The 20,534-nt window shown below is 35.5% G+C and overlaps 1 protein-coding gene across 1 annotated transcript; it reads right to left on the reverse strand.

The window, feature by feature from the left end:
• Nucleotides 1-3,281: 3,281 nt before the first annotated feature.
• On the reverse strand, nucleotides 3,282-19,529 carry LOC145676160 (uncharacterized). The gene is made up of 3 exons (XM_081747064.1): nucleotides 19,346-19,529; nucleotides 6,765-6,904; nucleotides 3,282-4,976 (listed from the first exon to the last, which is right to left on the reverse strand). Exons 1-3 carry the CDS (start codon nucleotides 19,398-19,400, stop codon nucleotides 4,584-4,586), a joined length of 588 nt encoding a protein of 195 aa, XP_081603190.1. The 5' UTR covers nucleotides 19,401-19,529; the 3' UTR covers nucleotides 3,282-4,583.
• Between the last annotated feature and the right edge of the window lie 1,005 nt (nucleotides 19,530-20,534).

Consider the following 20,534-nt stretch of genomic DNA (forward strand, 5'->3'; position numbering starts at 1 on the left):
AGCTTTTGTACCCATGAAATTATTTGTACCTAAGAAATCACAGGTACATTGTACCTGCTAGCTCTTGGGTACAATGTACCTGCTAAATTAGTGGGTACAAAACGGCCGTTTTGTACCTCTGAAATAGTGGGTACTGTATTTAGAGTGTATAGTAACAGGTACAATATAGTCTCTGAAAAAAAAATTCAGGAAATTTGAAAAATGCGTTGCTTATACCAGCAATGCAATATTACCTTTCATTATATCGTATGAAGACACTATAGTAACAAATACAATACAGACTCTAAGGACATGCATTCCATTCAAAATAAATTTCAGGTGGGAAAGCAGTGAATGTTCTCCAATTCTGTGCATGTAATATCTCACACTAATTTCCTCTCTTGTATGTGTTCAACTGCGATCTCGGTCCCTAGACGGTATATTTCTTGATCACTTCTTTATTACAGAATCGAATAAGTGAAGTGTAAATGAATGGTTTACGACAAACGATAGAACCATGGTAAAAAAAATGTACAGGGCGTCTCATAAACAATATTAAAAACTCAGACCAGAGATTCCTCGCATGAAACCAAAGTCTATCTAAGAAAGAAGTTCAGAAGTGGGAAGCGGCATAGCTATACACCTCCGAAAGTGTGGGGAAAAATGAATTTCACATCTGCCTACCAGATGACGACAGAAGCTACCATAAACTTGAACAAAGCGTTTTTAAACCAAAGATCATAATTAAACTTTATTTACAAACTTATTTTCCACACACAGGAAAAGTTCTATTATCGAGTGACAAATCAACCTGGAATTCTACTTGATTGCCTTTACAAACTCTGTCCTCCGTAAACCTTGATTTACAATAATGAGGGAAGACTGTAGAGCAGTAAAGAAGATTATGAGGTGGAATCCCCACGTACCCCGAATAAGCAAGGTTAGACGTAATAGAAAGACTCATTTGAATAACATCTTTATATGAAAAAATATATACAGAATTTGTTCACAACTTCCTTCAATCCTTCAATCAAAAGAAAAGTGACAATTACGTGACTTTACAAAGACATATTTTTACTTTCACTTTACTGCCGAAACGTTATAAATGAATCTTACTCTCACAATTCAGTGAATTAACTGAAATATTTATTAAACCATACTAAACACTACACTTTTATATGCTCGTATTAAATACTATACTATTAGCACACAACATCGAAACCAAAAGAAGAGTATTTTTTCTAGATGGTAAATATAAAAACTAAATTTACATTTACCATATATGTATTTAAAAGGAATGTTTCTCATTGAATATTTACTATACAAACATGAACATTAGCTATCAAACTTTCTGATTACAATCTACTAGAGACTGTTTTACACACTGTACTTTTACCAGACATTTATAGACTTTACTTAGTCAAGAACACATTGTCCAGAAACAAAAGCAGAGCATTTTTCCAGATGCTCACAACGAATAATACATTTACATATACCATATAAACATTTGCATTAAAAAAATAAAATTTTACTTAGTACAATACAAACATGGACGTGTTAATTACATAATGTTCATTACAACCTACTGGGGACTTCCAGTTATTAAAGAATATAACAGATCTCATATACAATTTGATAGACTTTATTAAGAACACATCTGTTGTGTAAAATGTTTCACCATCTAGTATAATGCAACAGTACGAAAGAACTTGACAATATCTTTAATGTGCTTAAATCACTACCGTCATGGTCGTCCACTAAATTGCACACCACTTGATAATAAACTACAGGGTGGCCCAAAAGTAGGTATATAGACCACCATCGATCAACTTTGACATTTTAACTTATTAAGATAATACATTTATTTCCTTCGGTCTGTTCCGAGCTTTAGGTATAAGTGAAAAGAAATTAAGAACAAATAACGAAGAAACTAAGTTAATAAATGTATGGATAATAATAAGTAAATGATATAAAATGTCATGAGCCAATCAGTACGGGACTGTATACTTACTTTTGGGCCACTCTGTATACGTAATAAAACTTTGAAATACAAACTAAACATTTATTTGAGACTAGTCAATTTTATATCTAACTGTACCAGTAATATGTAGCTTTTAACTAGATTTCAAATAAGAAACAGCAGAAGACAAGGAAAAGGTTTAACATTGCAGCGGCATGCTTATAAAAGTATTTGCAGGCAATATCCTGAGCTACAGAAACTTCAATAGAAGCCCACCTTCTCCCCATGGTTTACTAATTACATCGCTCTGAGACAACTTTTGTTGGTATTTTACTTACAAGAATGATCGTATACACTTTGGCGCTAAAAAATCTTCCTTAAGCCACCCAAACCTAACTCACAGCCCCAAAATTACTAGTGAGGGATGGACAGAAGATGTCTGGGCGAAACGAGCAGTGTAACACTAGTAGAAATTACTTAACTGTTTCCACAAGAATTTTAGGATACACGAGACCGTACTAGAAACTTGAATGATATGACAGTAACGTTAAATTTTTAATTTATTACCAATTGTTCATTAAATTACTATATTGTAACTTCTATGCAATCAACCTTTGTATATAAAATCGTAATTGTAAGACATTACAATCTATCTACATGCGTTGCGAAATAACACTTTGCAAAACATCATTGCGCTTTAATAAGTATTAGTTAGTGTTTAAACAGCAACATGGGAACGCGTATATAGGTAGGAAGGTTGAATAAAGAACTGAGAAAGTATAGAATCCAGAAAGCCTTCATTAGTGATTACAGTAGATAATGGAAAAACACAAGGAGAAATTGTTACATTCTGAGAATTATGTTTGCAGGGTTCTAATATTTTCACGATGGAGAATTCTCTGACTTTTCCAGGTTCACAATTACAAATTCCAAGATTTATATATAATGTAAAAGAAGAAATACCAACCAACTAGAGTTTCTTAATCTACACATGTAGACACGGCTCCAAAAGAGCACCTGCAATCACATACGGACAATTTTAGTTTCTTTTTTAATAGGGATACCCATTTAATAATATTTATAAAAAGAGAACTAAAATCGTCCACGTCTAGTTTGTTGTCTAAGTTTGAAGAATGTGCCGAATAAAGGTGGTATTCTTTTCAAGCTGTGTGTACATGTGTATATTTTTTGTGATTGAAGATACAAAAGATTTGCAAACCAAATTACGTTCCTTTGTAATATATTACCTACCAAATAGCCAGGTGAGGCACAAATAAACTCAGCAGACCTGTAAAATCCTCATAATATATATATATATATATATATATATATATATATATATATATATATAAAGCCTTATATTTCCAGTTTTTTTTTTAGTTTCAAGAATTCCCTGACTTTCTAAGGATTTCCAAGTCAATGGAAACCATAGTGTAGCTGAAAACGAACACGTTAGTGTAACCATGTTTACATCTTTGCGCCCCCTTTACTGTAATATTAACTTATGCCTTTCTGTATTTCATACTTCACTTCTTTCAGCTTCATAAGCCCTACCTAATTTATCCGTGAGAATGTTGTTTTCTAAACAATAACTAATACCCTTTAAGGCCTAATATCAGTTAGTATTGTCACAGTATTAGTTGTCAAAATCTTTCATGTTGCTGAATAACAAAATACATTACAAACAAACAGAAACGTATAAGGCACCATTACTCATCTCTTTAACCTTTTCACAGAGGAAGTCGACTTTTGTCGACAGAAAGAAAATTTCCTTAACATGCGAATGTCGACTATAGTCGACAGGTTAAAATTTGTTTGTCCGCATCTTGGCTTTGTCGAGAGTAGTCGCCAAAGTTGTACCGTTCAATTTTTTGTGTTCTATTGTTTTCGATAAACAATAGAAATCACACAGAAAACCTTTGGCGACTATAGTTAACTAAAACAAAACCAAGATACAGACAAATTTTAACACGTCGACTATAATCGACATTCGCAGGTTAGGGAAAGTTTCTTTCTGTCGCCTTCCACAGTGAAAGGGTTAAAATAAGTAGGAGGTTCTGAAAGAAAATTATTAATGTCGATACCTTTCCACTGGTTTCATAAGCACAATAAGAGCTCCTCTACACATTGTAAAATATACTGGATGTGCTTTCTGGTGAGATGCGGTTCACTGTATAGTTTGGCTATAAAATAAAACACTTCTTCCTCCATAGCCTCCTGATAGGCTTCAGGTAAGCTGCTTTCTGAAAGTCTCTCATTTGTTTTTTCATCTATGTTTTCATCTGCTACTATAACAGCATCAGTATCAACACCACAAGTTGTTTTATGTTTAGACACATGTATTTTATTTCGAACAACATGAGACATAGACAGAACATCTGGGAAGTCGTGCTGCTTATGTAAATGCTTACGAAAAGAATTAAGAATATCAAATTCACGCCTACACAAATATTTTCCGCAGCGATACACACTATTTATGTGCAAATTGTGGATACATTTGAAATGTTGCAACAACAGTTTAACTGACCTACATTACATCTACATATATAACACGTCGGCATTTTACTTTATGTACTAATGCCAATATTTCACAACAAACAAAATACGCACTATTGATTTCTACAGCAGTTCCTCTAACATAAATTCATTTACAGCTGTATATTTGTCCAACTGCAAAAAAAAAAAAAAAAAAAAAATCAAGGCTGCTGCAGTTTATTTGCGTTATTAAACTACTTACAGCTGTGAACTTCTTGTCCCACTGGGTAAAAATTTCGTAGATATGTTGTTGGATGAATATCCAAGCTTGTTCACTTTCCTTCGGGTACTGCAAGTGTAATACATGGAAACACTTGAAGCAGATATCCATGGCCTTCAAAATTGTTTCCATCCTGTATAACTGAGTTTCGATGCACACGAAATATGCTTCTTGATTTATTATATCCTTCGCAATAACTACGGGCAAAGGTTGAACACCACAGCCGAATCTTTTCATCTTCTCATGATGTGCTTCTAAATTTGCCTGGAGGTCAGATGCTTCCTGCAAAACACAAATATTCGATAAGATTGTGTTCAAAAGCTGGAATAAATATCATGCATTTGAAATAAAACCTACTGTAGGGACAATCTTAATGTATGTATTTATGCGGACCCTCTGCTCAATGAATGAGGAAATACTGCGGACAATAGATGTATGAGCATTAGCCCAATGAAAGTGAGTCTTCGCCTTGGAAGTTTCGTTTAGCGAAAAGTATTGGTTCGACGTGCTAGCTACGTGATGGTGATTTATTGGCTTTTCATTCTTCATTATAGAAGTCCTGGGGGCATTTCTTATATTTGCATGTGAGGTTACCGCTATTTTTATGCGCATCAATATGATTCGTGATTCTTGAGTTTTGGTCGTTTCAACCAATAATAAAAGAATGTACAAATTACCATGTGGACATGATAATGAAACCTTTCCAATGGGTTCGATTTCGGAATTACATTTATGTAATTATTCACTACTGCGGAGGAGAAAGTTAACTAGCTACTAGGAGTATTTGATTTTCTTCCCCTGCTTTTGGGGCTTTATGTGTAAATTCATATAAAATTATGTTGCGCAGTGAGTGACAAGAGTACGGTACGAAGTGGGGCGCCAAGCTGTATAAAACTTATGGTGGCGGAGGACGTCACCAACTGATTCAGTGTAGGGGAGTTTCATTTTTCGCAGCCCCTTATCAAGGGCGAAATTTGGAGGTTGCAAGTGATGTAATGTAACAAACGCACAAGAGCCACCTAGTATCAGTCCCATGTGAAGTGTATTTGTAGCCGACTTGGAAGTGAGGACGGAACGCTTTTAATTTGGCCACAACGACACATTTTATACGAAATTGATATTTGGTAGCTATAATGCGTTTGGACATAAGTAACATCATTTTCTACCTCAAGGTCTCACTATGACTAAGAGATTGCGAAAAATTAGACTCCCTACACTCAATCAGTTTGAGACGCGTTATCCAGCTGTATAAGTTTTATACAAGAAAGTACCGTCCAACTTTATATCAAACTTGTGAGTTTTGACATTACACTGATTTTTCTGCTACGTTCGCTTTAGCTGCAATATGGAAATGATCTTAAAACTTGAGAATCAATTTTCCCCTTTCTGCAGTGTCGATAACGAAACTCACGTTCGGCTGTGCAAAAGTACATGAGAATAATTAAATAGTGCCAACAAATGTAATGTGTTCCCTTAAACTTTCGATGAAACGTAATTATAAAAATTAATTTCATATACATTTAAATTTTGCTGGTTGCTGCTAGGTTACATTTTAAACTATCTGAAACAAGAAATGCGAATAGTTGAAAAAGAATGTGACGTCAGACTCAATACTAAAGTGTCATATATATATTTCCTCTCTTCTGACAGAGAGAATGAGTGTTAGTAATTTCTTTGTCTCTAAAGCTTCGCATTTCTTCTTTCAGAAATTTTGAAATATAAATTACAGCACTTAATATATATATATATATATATATATATATATATATATATATATATATATATATATATGTGTGTGTGTGTGTGTGTGTGTAATTCGAATATATATATAACTGAATATTTATGGGATTTCGAAAATTTATTATGAAACTTGAAGAAACAGTTACTCGATTTAGACAACCTTTTTGAATCATTTAACAATGTATCTCGGATAAACAATCTTTCGATTGATCTGACGCAAACATCCACTCTTCCTTTGCACTTTTTCATTTTATTTCTTCCTCAGGTTTTATTTGATCCATATACTTCTCTATTTCTACTATACGGTATTTAACTTAAAAAGCAACATACCTTAACATGAGAAAGGAATCCCTGCTGCGCTTCTAACATTGTTGGCTTCCAGTATCCTCCACTATCTTTCCTCTTTACCGACGAAGTGACAGGAGGAAAATGTCTACCTAAAAGTAGCTGCAGAATTACATTTCTGGCTCCTGTAAGTATAAAAAATATAATGTAATTAGTACAATTGCTTTAAACTGTAACGCCTTTCTTAAAAGAATATGCCTATATAACATGAATAATATCACATTACGAAACCTAATGGATACAATGTATTGAATACCATATACCATATCCTAGTTGCATTGGTTACTAACTACGCATACGTTGGATTAGTTTTGATACAGATCCAATGAGTAGTTTCCATTTTTGGTACGATTTTACACTATACGAATGTGACTAAAAATTCCGGTTGACATTCGGTGTACTTTCAGTTTCTATAGGGTGAAAAGAGAAGTAGACTGACATTTAAATCCATTCAAGTACGATGTACAATTAAAGTACGATCATATTAATTGTTTAATTCACAGAAAATAGCCACAATTTAATAATTAATTTTTACAAAACTTATTGCTGGTATTAAAATGAGGTCGCGTCGAAAATTATAACATATTTGCTGTCATGAGGAAACTATAGACACACGAGTTTAGATGTAAATAAAATGTTTACTCCTAGAAGTACATAAAGGTAAGCTAAGCTAAAAAGATCTGGGTTAAATTAAGTAAAGAACAAGTTTTAAGGTTTCGTTAAATGTCTACTGTATGTTAAAACAAAGTGCTGGTTTTCGATAAGTTGGAACGGAGGGCTGACTTCAACAATTCATAACTTGAATTAGACTCATTTGTTCGGAACCAAACTATGATAGCTTTTAAAGAAGTTTATTGTTAATACGTATATCAAGTTTTAAATTGATCTGATGTTGTTCAGAAGAGTTCTTGTGTATTTTGTAAGATAACGTTTCTTCAGAACTGAGAAAGCGTATCAATAATGAGATTTAGCTTGTTTTGAAGTTCAGTGAAATGTCAAGCTAAACCTAAAACTGTTTAGGTTTAGATTATGATTTTCATATAAATGTACATTTAATCATGTACATATGTTCGGCGAGCGTATTAAAGCAGGCGTGTGATATTGCCAAGTTGACTGGCGAGCGATCCCAGGATGGCATATATTATAAAAAAAATCGCAATACTTGCTCGCTTCACATAAAGTACTGAAAACCCATTCCTCTTTCGTATTTTACATACACATACTACACACATAAGGAGATTTTCACGTATACTCTACCTAGCAGTATTGGCAAGATGAAGGGAACACCAAGAATATCATTCGTAACCCAAGAAAATGTAATATCTCAGAATCTGGAAGTTAAGAACGCAAAGATATGAAAAAATAGGCGTCTGAACATTCAATTAAGAAGGGACAGCGACGAAGAAAAGTACACAGAAGGGTCCTAACTAAGCTGCAAGAACAATGTGAATTTCAATATCCATAAGTAACGCCAAACAATCATTTACAGATATCAACAATGATACATTAAGTCAGGGTAACCACTCTTTCGTGATTTCAAAATTCCGTGACATTTTCCCGGTTTCGAGAAAATCTTTTTCCTTAAGTGATCTGCAAAACGTACTTCCTAGTTCACCTCAGATACGAGCCTTCTTAATATTGAAAGTTGTGGGAAGCACTTTATCAATTGTGCTTTCTAAGCTCCCATGCAATAAATGGGCTGGAAAGTAGATGATTATTTGTAAACCACTTATAACTTATTCAACAATTTTCCAGCTCGTCGAACAAACTGCAAAAGATTCGCGGAATTTCTGTGTTTCCGAAACAAATTTCCAGCTTAGCATGAACATAAACATTTAGATGTTACTCCTCGGGCCATGGAAATAATGCTGAACAAAGAATAAGTGCTGCTGGCAAGAAGAAAGTACCACAATGTGGAAGTTTTGATACTGTACGACATTTCACAAATGACAAGCTTCTTGTTGGAAAGCTACGTTCTTTAACATTACCAAAGACTGATGGACCTTTTCTTCGCGAGTTTCAAGTAAAGCTGGCTTAGAAAAATATAAATAAAATGAAATATTTAAGTTTAACGTCCCACGGTTATGCCGGTTAGGCTAAAGGAGACGGTGATAATGAGAAATGAAGAAAGTGGGAGGAAACGGGAGAACCCCAAGAAAACCCATGAGCACGGTTTTTGTCCATTACAAAGTCCACACGGCGCGAGCTGGGATCGAAGCAGGGATTCTAAGCACCGGAGGTGAACGCTCGACCACTGAGATCCCTCACCCTCGAAAGCTGGTTTAGCTCTTTCCGATTGCAATTCCCTCCAGGCTACTATATTGTCCGCTGCTGGTTGTTTCGTAAAAGATAGCGTTTTGAAGAGCCAGCGATTAGTTATGTTTGATTTCATGAAAAGTGAAAACGTAAAGTAAGCTAACTTTGTAAACATGGCTAACTTATACACCGAAAGATGTTTTACGAAAAGCCAAGACTATCGGAAAAAGAAATTCTTGAATTTCGAAAAGATTGTCGCGTAGGATGTCAGAAATCTGTATTGAAAGTAATGGAGAGGTCACCTCTGGAAACCAAACTGACAAGAGCAATTTGGAGAGTATTCTATTTACAGGTTTCTGTAATTCCTGAAGTTTTAAATTTCCACGTTTTCAACTCTCCCCTGGAATCTTGGTCATGGAGGTTAAAAGCAGGAAGAAAAAGAACAGAAACATCAAGGAACACAAAGGAACGGACTTACAAAGAGGACAAGATATGTGGAAAACACATTGTCAAGTGCGTCAGCTATCTGCAGATGGTCTTGAAACAAACTGAAATATGGCAGTCAGTTTGTGCGCCTTTTCTATTTCTGTTGGAAGTTTGCCAACTCATGTTATTTTTTATTATAATGCCAAAACTGTGAAAATTTTGTGATAACAGCCTCCCATTCGTCACTCAGTCATCCCGTGTCTAGATTTAATTTTGGTTTCGTTAAATGAATAAATAAAATTTCAAAACACAGTCTCTCTACTTCATTTCTGGCTCCAAATAAAATTTTTGAATCTTCTACCCTGTACTGCGTTTCTTTTAAATGTTTCGATAAACCTGACACCGGATTTTCGCTTTCGAATCTCTAATGTGTTCCTTTACTCGGACTTTTGAATTTCTTTTCGTTTTACCTATGTAACTCTCTTGGCAACTGCATTTTATGTCGCAAATACCATATTTGTCATTGGCATCTGTGTAATAACTCTTAAATTTGGTGATGCTCTTTTCTAACGTTTTAGGTGGTTTTAAAGCTGTACGTAAATTGTATTGTGTGTAGATTCTATTTCCAGAGCTCCTACTGATCTGGAGAAATTTATTTCCCTGACTTCTCCCTGACCTTTGATAGGAAATTCCATGACTTTCATGACGTATGTCGGATGACGCTGACATATAAACAAAGAATAGATAACGGTGAATATTTATATATGGGAACATTTATTCTATAGAGACAAATAGAAATCAATTGCTCATCATGCATTCCACTTACCTCCCATAAAAATCTGAGCAACGTCTCATACTGTGACCATTAATGGTTGGCTAAACTGAAATTGGTGTACAATTAATGTTAGAAAAATATATTTTATAAGACATCCCTGACTTTCCCTGATTTTCAGCCTTTTTCTCCAAGTTTCCTGACCTGCACCATTTTCACTGAGTTTTCCCTGACCATTAGGAACCTTGATTTAATGTAGTTGTCAGTCTAGGAAGAATAGGCAATCCTATCCATGTTTATCCTTCATGTCGGTTTCAGGTCCTTTTAACCCGATTATACCAATTATTTAATAAGGAATAACAATTAGTTCACCATTGGATGAAGATGCCGGATTTATGCGCACACTCAACACGAGGGGTGATGTGAAATTGCTCCTGTGACACTAGAAACGATAAAATTAACTTATATATTCGTGAAAGGAGAGAACAATCCAATTTGTTTAGGCACCAGGTCATCTGTAGGTGCGAATTCAATAACACAGAAAAAGTGAAAATTTGAATGACTGGACGAGGACTCGAATCAGGGATCTTCGGCATACCGTGCCAGTGCGTTAACCACTATATTACCCAGAATAGCCACACACACCTTCTCATTCCTGAAGTCGGTGCTCTCCGCTCCGACCACATGGTTTGTACCACAGCCTAGATGCTATTCTTGGACTTGGACAATTAAGAAAAAAACTTATTTTCTCCTTGCATGAATTACGCGTCAAAAGGTGTTCTCAATACATGAATACTGGATTATTCAAGCACAAGAGCTAGGCCGTAGTACAAGATTGTAGTCGGAGAGAAGATCACAGATTTCAGGAGTGAACGTGTGTGTGTCTGTGGCTGTTCTGAGTAGCGTAGTGGTTAATGTATCGGCATGCTATGCCAAAGGTCCCCGTTTAGTCATTCACTTTTCACGTGTCGTGTAATATTGTTTATTCACTTAAACTTACCTTGTTTATTCACAATCAATTCTGAAATCACCACTATTTTCTTACAGGCACCTATTCAGTGGGAAAAGAAGGTGATTTGAACAGCAGTACTAACCATTTGAAGTTTTTCCTCTCATAAACATCTGAGAACGTAGGTTTTAACTTCATATTAATAACATTTACAATATCTCTGAAGTCAATCTGAAACTTTCAAATGATAACTCTTATAAGAAGTAATAAATTTGTATTCCAGAGAAAAAATGTTACTCGTAGAGATTAGGGGCGGCGTAACAATCGAGAGAAAGCATGGGGTCTGGAGCAAAGCCCCATAGAGCTAAAACGTGGTTTGGAGAAAAGTTCCTAACGGGAAAAAATGGGGTCTCGGGAGAATTCCAGAGCGATGTTCACACAGAAAAATGAAATGAAATCTTTAAGTTTTACGTCCCACGTTTATGCCGGTTAGGCAAAAGGAGACTGTGATAATGAGAAATGAGTGAAATGAAGAAAGTGGGAGGAAACGGGAGAACTCCGAGAAAACCCACGAGCACGGCATTCATACTGAGTCTTCAGCGAATGAAGCTACTACAAAATTGTTTAGCACTCGCTCCAGCTCAATTCACAGGCAGTATTCAATGACCTTTTAGTATAAAACCCATGGATACTGACTGACTGACAACAGTGCATGCCAAACTATGCAGTTCAAACCGGTATAGCTACAAGACGAAACTTGGCATCAATAGCAATCATTAAGTGTCAAATAGTGGGCTGCGGGCAGAATCCAAGAGACAAGGGTGATTTTGTTATAGAAACAGCACAAATCAACGCCTATCTTTGGAAGATAGTATCTTATATTTGCATCTAAACAGAAATACCATGTGTTTCGAAACGACATAAAATTACAAATCTTCACAAAATTAAAGATTCTAAACAGAATTTCCTGATGTTTTCGGTTTTTTTGGTCGAGTGGTCACCGTGTAAATCGCGAGTTTCGATCATTCAGGGAAAGAAACTATCCGGAGAGCATGTAAATACGTTTATTAGGGTGGATCGAAGAAAGAAATGCAGTTTTATAGCTCGCACCACTAAAACGATGAAATATATACAGTATGTTATAGCAGCTTTAAAATATAGGATCCAGACAGCTGTAAAACGTTGTTAAAGTAGCCAAAATTTCAACAACAATGGCCATATCCGCTACTGTAACAATACTTCACATTAACGGTTGAAATACATACTTTGCGACGTCTTTTTCATAGATAATCAAGTCCTTTCAATAATAGATATTTAGCCTTTCTGAGGCTTAAAGATACCTACTTTTGTCTCATTAATAAGGGTCATCGTTTGAGTACGGTAAAGTTACAAACTCTTCCATTCACCCTAAAATTTATCACTGAGATGATAATTTGCCATAACCATACCATTCATGTGCACAATGTAGGTTTGAAGTTGAACTGTAATCAAAGTTAAACTTACGTGGCTCCGGTGAGTTATTAGCCGCTGAATTCAACACGTCTTCACAGTTTAAACTGTCATACAAATACGTTTCAGCGCTTTCACCAGCAGCAGCGGTAATAACAGTAAAGTCACACACCTGAAACTGAAATTATATGCAGTACTTACTGAAAATAGATTCATTCGTTGTACAAAGGATACATGCCAATTTCTGGTGATATTTCAGTTACATGTGTAATCTTTTAAAGAGACAATAGCTGTATATTTTAGCATTCAAAAGACTCGTTAATATGTTTGTTAGTTTTTGAATTAATTTCTTGGTACCAATAAATTTAGAACGTACTTTCATCTCGTGAAGCTTTTTTTTTTTCGGAAAATCTACCATTTTCGGCATGAGCATCCTATAATGACTTGAATGTTATCACAAATTCAATTTTCAATACAAAGAAACGCATTGTATAATGTTTAAAGACATAGTTTCATTGAGGCTAAAAGACAAAACGAATTCATTACAAAACAAACAAACAAACATACACACAAAAAAAGTAGATCCTGCAGCATACAAATTGATCTTAACATTTCGCAGAAATCAACGCCACGCGTCTATCTAAATATATATCATGTTAGCCATAGCTTCTTCCTCACAGCATTCTTTTGGACTAGAAAGTCGAGAATACAAAGAGACCACTGAATAATCCACTCTTTCCTCACAGTTGAAATACTCGGTCAGTGTTATGTGTCACAAAGTGACATAAGTCACTCACCAAGAAAATAACTACATAAATAAGTTTTGGAGAAGCGAAAAGAATGCATCTTGAACGATAGCTATACGTTGGATAAATAGCATCTTGAACCATAGCTACACGTTGGATAAATATTTTCTTCAACCCCGTATCGTATTGTAGAGAATATTTTCTTCCAATTGATCGCTCTATCAAACAAGTAGAACTATTAAATAGAAGCGTAATGTCGATAGGCGTATTTTACAAATGACAAAAAAAAAAAAGATATTTTTCCAAAAAGTCTACCTGTAGCATGGTATTTTTTCTAAACGACGATGCGTGGCTGATGGACCAATATCTTCCAACAAGATAGAATTAGCCTATAGGTAATTCTGTCATACTGAGATAAGGTCCTTTCAACATGTTAAGGAACACCGTCCCGAAGATGTTGCTCACAAAGAAAAAAAAGTTTTAGGTATGTAGATCAAAAATCAAACATTCAAACAATTAGTATGTTGCACTGTGGACTGACTTAAATCAGGGAGATATACAGGGAAAAAAAATATCACGGAAGTCATCTCAACTTGATATCTAATACTAAAATTCATGTACTTCCCTCCTATAAAGATCAGTATTTCAGATATAGTTCCGATAATAAGATAATGTGGAAAGCTTAGTGGGTTTTAATAACGTGCTTTTTTCCAGAATGGCGCAGCCTGAAAGAGGAAATTGTCGCAAAACCTGTCACGTGTAATTAGATGCAGTTTTAAAATTATGAATATTTATCTGAAAGTAGATCCTATCATAATCACTTCTGAGATATGTGTCCGGACTTATACTTTTAACATTCACTTGAAGATGATACTGAGATACAAGATCAAAAGCTCATCCATATTGCAGTCATTCCATTTCAAATCAACACTAAGCTCGTGCTTTTTAGATTCATTTAACTTTTAGTACACGGTGAGACAGAAGTCCACTTTTTTTTTCTTTTTTTAAACATATTTTTGAAAATTGCCCAACCCCACAAAAATTCCTCATTTTTATATACATAAGTTGTCATAAGTCCGTAACCCTCAGTCATATAAAACTAATTTCCGGCCCATTTTAAAGTTGTTGCAATGCCCTTCAATTGATATGCAACACAAGAGTCAGTAAATAAAAACAAAATTACAGGAACAATTATGAATTGATTGGAACTAAACTTAGTACAAAAATGAGTACATATTGTACCTTACTTGATTGTCATGAGTGTGATCCAACAGTTATGAATATTAGCAAATGGATTAGATATTTTCGCTTTTAGGAAATGCGCTGTATTAAAATTAGTATATTGATAAAGTATCTGTTATTATAAATACTAATTGGGGAAGCTCGAATAAATACCCTAAAAAACGTAGTTAGTTAATTAACTGTATTTCTGCTGAATTTCGTACCTCATTAACAGAAGAACTACTACTTTCCGTTGTTTCTGACCCTGGAGTGGAACAAGATATCGGCTGGTGTAATTTAATATCCTCCTTATACTTCTCGTAGCTCTTCATAAATCTAATCCGTGGACCCACCTTTGAGATTAACTCCTTTATAAGATCCGGAGTGAGATGTTGGAACGTGTCGTCGTCAATTTCCTCATCTGTAAATACGAATTCAGTGATGATTTTTAAGGTATTAAAACTGGCCCTTGAATCAAAGTAATGATAAAAACAGACTTACGGTGGGCACAAAAAATGTTCATACATTTATCTCAAATTGTTCAATTGTTTCCTTCTGATGTGATCAGAAACAACAGGCAGCATTGCTATCAACATGAAGAAATCATAGGAAATGCCCTCTTCCCTCCTTTAAAATGAGAATTCTCAAAACCACTGGGACACGCGTCCACTTATATTTAATATGCAATTTATCTTTGAAGTTTCATCTTCGTAGCTTGAAAAGATCGTGAGATAGTCAACTTTTCGTACCAATTTTGACTTTCCAGCTCCCTCTTAGAATACGCATTCTAATCAAAGTAACATCATAAATATCCTGGTCGAAATGTTCATTTCAAATGATCTAATCGTTTTCCGCCATGCAACTAAAATAAGATCCTACTATAAAACTAACACTGATTCACACGTTAGTTCAGCCACTAAGAAGCCATGGGTGCTAAAAGAACACTAAAAGCCTTCCTCTCTCAACTGAAATCTTAATCACTACTCGCTTTGCAAATGAGATACTTTATAGGGCCCCACCGGGAATCGATACCTGGACCCCTTGATTACAAGGTAAAAAACAGATCTAATCTAACCTAATGATATTTTTAGGTAACGCTGTACAAACAAAGTGGCGGAACAAGTTTACTTTATTGGGTATCACAAAAGTGCTTCAAAAATTACTTCAAATGTAATGACGGGAAAATATGTAAAGCGGAGGCAGATTTGCGTGGTGAAAGCCAAAAGGGGAGGAGTATTTTTATCGTTGGGTCCTCAGGGTAGCCGCTTTCGCTTTCTTCAGCATCGCCATGTGACTAAAACGAAACTGTAGCACAAAAAATAATGATTTTGCCATTACTACTACACACGACTGTATTAAATATAAGTAAATAGTTGCCGATTGGCCTACTTAGAGTAGATTTGGTTACGTCCAGGTAGGCCCCAGATACCTAAACAAACACTTCCTGCTACCAGAAATAATTGTCAGAAAACACAAAGCAACCTATGCTAGGTGGCCGATAAAAAGCATGAATTTTACTTAACTCGGTGAGAGCAGGGCGAAAGTGGTAGGCCGGCGGGTTAGCGCGGGGCTGCATCCATAGGGAGAAATCATATCAGCGATGGTGGGTATACGCATGAACTCCTATTTATTATCTGTAAATTAACTTTTACATACTGTTGATTGTCAGGAAAAACGTACATATTCATTTTAATTTTTTCACCATCAAAATTTAATTTTAATTTTTACCTCTAATGTTTCGTTTGGTAAAACAGTCTGTCGCAATCCGTAAATAATTAATGAACAGCGTGTTGTGTATACTGCACAATTACCGATATATTGGTCGTATTCCGCACACTAACTCTTGCCTTAGCGATATCACATGGTAGTCATGATGATGATGATGATAATAATTAATGTTCTGCCTGAAGGCAGATTTTTTACCCAAAGGTCCCTATACGACAAGGTGAACTAACGGTGGTTTACCATTGTCTTCATGAGATGATGATGACATCCTAAGGGTGCAGGTGTAGTTTTGGCTGACCACATTTTGGAAGATTAACAGATAAAATTGAAAACTTTATATCAAAAGACATACATATAAAGAACAAATTCCTGCAGACGACAAAATTAAATTCAAAGTAACACTGGGCAAGTTTCAAGAACAATGGGTCACATTCCCATTAAGTCGCAATAAAGAAAGTAATCAACTTTGTTACTAACCCCCCTACACTCCTTATCGCTCGCTCGGTATTACTATGTGAATTGAGTATGGGCTTTAAAGAAAGGAATCGACCTTGCTACTAAACCACCTTTACCAATATGTGCAGACCAGCATTGTAGAATCTTCCAGTAATACCACTGTCGGCACATTTTTCTTTTAGGCAATTCAATCATTCTCGATTCGTTCAATGATTCCAATTCCAAACTGATTTCTTGAAACAATTTCTTCAATGTTCATAGGTACTACACTCCGAAACAGAATCGGTTTAAGAATCATGGTTCCTGCAGCCCATATCTCACTAATTATTTTAAACATTGTTTTCTTAAATAAGGAAAAATTTATTACTATCCTAATTTTCACTCTTAGAATAGTCCTAAATTAATCAATGTTTAAAATAATAAAAGGAAATACTGCACCAGGAACAACGAAATCTTCCAACTCCTGCAAGTTCTAGAACAGAATTCATAAAAACCTAAGGCATTACTGCTGTATGCCAGACCACACGAAAATAAATAAATAAAAAAAGATTATTACTCAATATCTTCCCCAAAATACTAGGTTGTGACCCTGGCTTCCTTAGTAGTGACTACTGTTTGAAATACAGTGTGGACGTATGACATACAAACCAACTTGTGCAAGGTGGACTCTAAAAGCACGAATGTCATCTAACCGAGATGGGGCAGAATTGCAGCAGGTGGGCGCCAGCGATAGCGATCGGGTGCGTTCACAGGAGCAGGCGCGTCAGCGAGTATACGTATAAATGAGGATAGGAGTAAACACACTATACACGTCATATTAGTTTGGTGTTGTTAAATATAATAGTATCAAAAAGAAAATAACAAGACAGAGATGTAACGTAAACAGCTAAACGTATACGCAAGTTAGCAAAGGATCGCAATAATCGAGGACCAGATGGCTCTGGCAGTCTTTTGAAATGGTTAATTATTTCAGAAATATAGGTTTTGTGAAGCTTAACTTTGGTTCAGTTGTTTTCCTTATGAGGAAATTAAGCAGCAAGCTCTGCGATCGAGTGCTGAAATATAAAAAGTCCTGTAATATCCACCTTGTAAATGAGACTGCCAGAGTCACCTGGTGCTCGGTACCACAATGTGCATGAGTTCTGACTCTCTAGTGAGTGTGCACGAGCCTGGCCACACAAATTTGTGTTAATTTGGAGTAATATATGTTTTATTTTTTGGTCGTTTCTGATATTTTTATTTCATGATTATACTCCCCAACCCGAAGGTGTAAGGTATCCAATTTTAACCAGTGTCAACTCAGGTATCATAAATAATGAATCAATTCCAGGGTCGGGTGTTAGAAAATAAGATTGTGGTACTAGCAACCCTTGCACTATTGTGGTTGGCCTTGATCATTTCGAATTTTGTGCTTAAAATGGGCAAGCTGCATAAGCATGTATGCCACCTAAATTAAAGACATTACTCAGAAAATAACTCACCAAATATACCATTAGCTATTAAAAACATTCATTTAATCTCAAACACGGCATTCAATTGCGCTCCTTTGGGGGCGCGGTGGCTCAGTGGTAGAGCGTTCACCTCCGGTGCTTGGGGTCCTTGGGGCTGTGATCAAACCCGGGACCCCAATTCAACTAGAAATAAATGAATGAATTGCAAAAAGAAAGTACGGCAATTGTTCAGGTTTGGGGAGGGGGGGGGCAAGTTTTCAACCGAATTTTTAACGATATTCTATTCATATATTAATATTCATTCATGCCTTATTCTATTGGTTAGGTTAGGTTAATAATATTTCATTCCGAGCTAGCGTTAGCAAGTAAAGGCGGGTTACAGCCCCGCAGTACATGTTGTTTTCTATGTTTGTTAGTGTTGGCCCCATCACGAAACAATTACCGAAAATACATGCTCAGATGTATTTTAGGCTTACTAGTGCAAACTAATTTCAAGTGCTTTACGACGAATAAAATAAGGGAGGGCATTCGAAAGATGACACCCTTAGTTACCCTTTCCCACTCATGTATATCCACCATCGTTCACGCGCCTCATCCCTTTGAACGTAGCTTCGTCCTGCACTGACTCGGTTACATAGGGTAAACATTTAGGCTTTTTAGTGGCCGCCTAGCACAAGTTCGTTTGTTTTTTGGAACTGTAGTTTTTATGCAATACACGCGCAAGCGGTATAAATATATAATCGCAAATCGTAAAAGATGTATAATTTTTCAACAGTTACTTCTGGTGGCCCAATTGAATTTTATATGTGCCAAGTAGCTTTTCATTTCGCCCAACGCAAATCTTTTAAGGATATAATAAGAAGGAAATTTGTGAAAGAATTATATTTTTTCAACAATTATTTCGGGAGGTCTACCGAAAGTAAACGTGCACGGTTCTAAGTACGGGATATACAGTTTAAGGACAGTAATGTTCTTTTTTCCGTAAAAATTATACTTGTTAAGATGACCTAAGTAATTTGCTAAGTGAACAGTTGTTAAGAGTGAGTAACTTGACCATTCCTTTAATAACATCTACTTTAACAAATATTAAAAACTAAAAACAAATAAAGCCCTACCTTTGAATATCTTGATGTAGTTGCAGAGATTATTCGTTTGTAGAACTTCTTCCATGATTTTAATCTTCTCGTCTTGTCTTGTCTTCTTCACTATTAGTAGTGCTGGTTTTTTGCATCAGGTTTTTTCACCCCAGTATGCTTTTAATGTTATTTTATGATTATTTCGTTTGTAGATGTATTTCGATGTCTATAAATCTTCTTGTCGAATAAACACAAACAAACTATACTCTTCCGCGCCTGCGCGCAAACCAACCAAGCCTGTTATGTTGGTTCAGCTCACAGTATTGCCAGCGCAGCACACTCGAATTTCATGTTGTGTTCAATGGACAAAATATGAACAATACACATTGTGCACGCAACTATAAAATGATTAACTATATTTTATAATTCTCACAACAAAACCGCTATGATTATTAGAACACAGCACCAGGTTGTTTCACAAATTTTCTCAGTTGGAGCAGCAATTTACTTTGACTATACCGTTTAACTATAATTTTATTGTACACGTAACCCATTTTGTTTTTTGAGTGTAACCACTTTCAAGTTATTTACATTTTTGACGAGCGATAATATTACAAACTTAAGAGTATACGTACTCGAGAAGAGTGTACGGTCTTTCTGTTCTGTTGTTAAAAATGTGCAATTCTACCCAACACTGAAATCATTTCGGGAATTCACTGATGAAGAATTGACACAACAAGTCCAACATGTTTACGTTGAGCGTCTGAGTGATTTAGCGATTGGCTATGAAAATTACTTTCTTGTATCAGATTCTGACAACTCGTAGATAGAATATCCTTTTGAGTATGGTATAGTATAGGCGCGCACCCAGAAATTTTTGTTGGGAGGAGGGTCCAAGCTTTCCGGGGGACTGGGGATCCAATACTACAAGCCACTACGTCTATATAGTATTGAACGGATCTTATTCTGCACCGGGAAAGACGATAAGTAATTGTAAAATACCTCCATCTATATTTTCAAATAATAATAATAATAATAATAATAATAATAATAATAATAATAATAATAATAATAATAATAATAATAATAATAATAATAATAATAATATAAAACTAGATTGTTTTTATGAGTTAAGTCGAGTTGATTTTGAGTTTAGTGTCTCTTGCAGCAAGGCTATATGAGACGTGGACCTACTGATTATTGTGGAATCCAAACCTCACATGGGCGC

The sequence above is a fragment of the Thermobia domestica genome, chromosome 18 (assembly GCF_964235325.1).
Source record: "Thermobia domestica chromosome 18, izTheDome1.hap1.1, whole genome shotgun sequence".
NCBI lineage: Eukaryota > Metazoa > Arthropoda > Insecta > Zygentoma > Lepismatidae > Thermobia > Thermobia domestica.

Bases quoted from the DNA above. Each gene is read 5' to 3' on its own strand.
- LOC145676160 (XM_081747064.1), bottom strand. From the start codon at position 19,400: ATGGAAGAAGTTCTACAAACGAATAATCTCTGCAACTACATCAAGATA. The intron at 6,905-19,345 runs GTAGGGCTTTAT...TTATACTTACAG, and splicing joins CTACATCAAGATATTCAAAG to GAGCCAGAAATGTAATTCTG. The intron at 4,977-6,764 runs GTATGTTGCTTT...TGTGTTTTGCAG, and splicing joins GATTCCTTTCTCATGTTAAG to GAAGCATCTGACCTCCAGGC.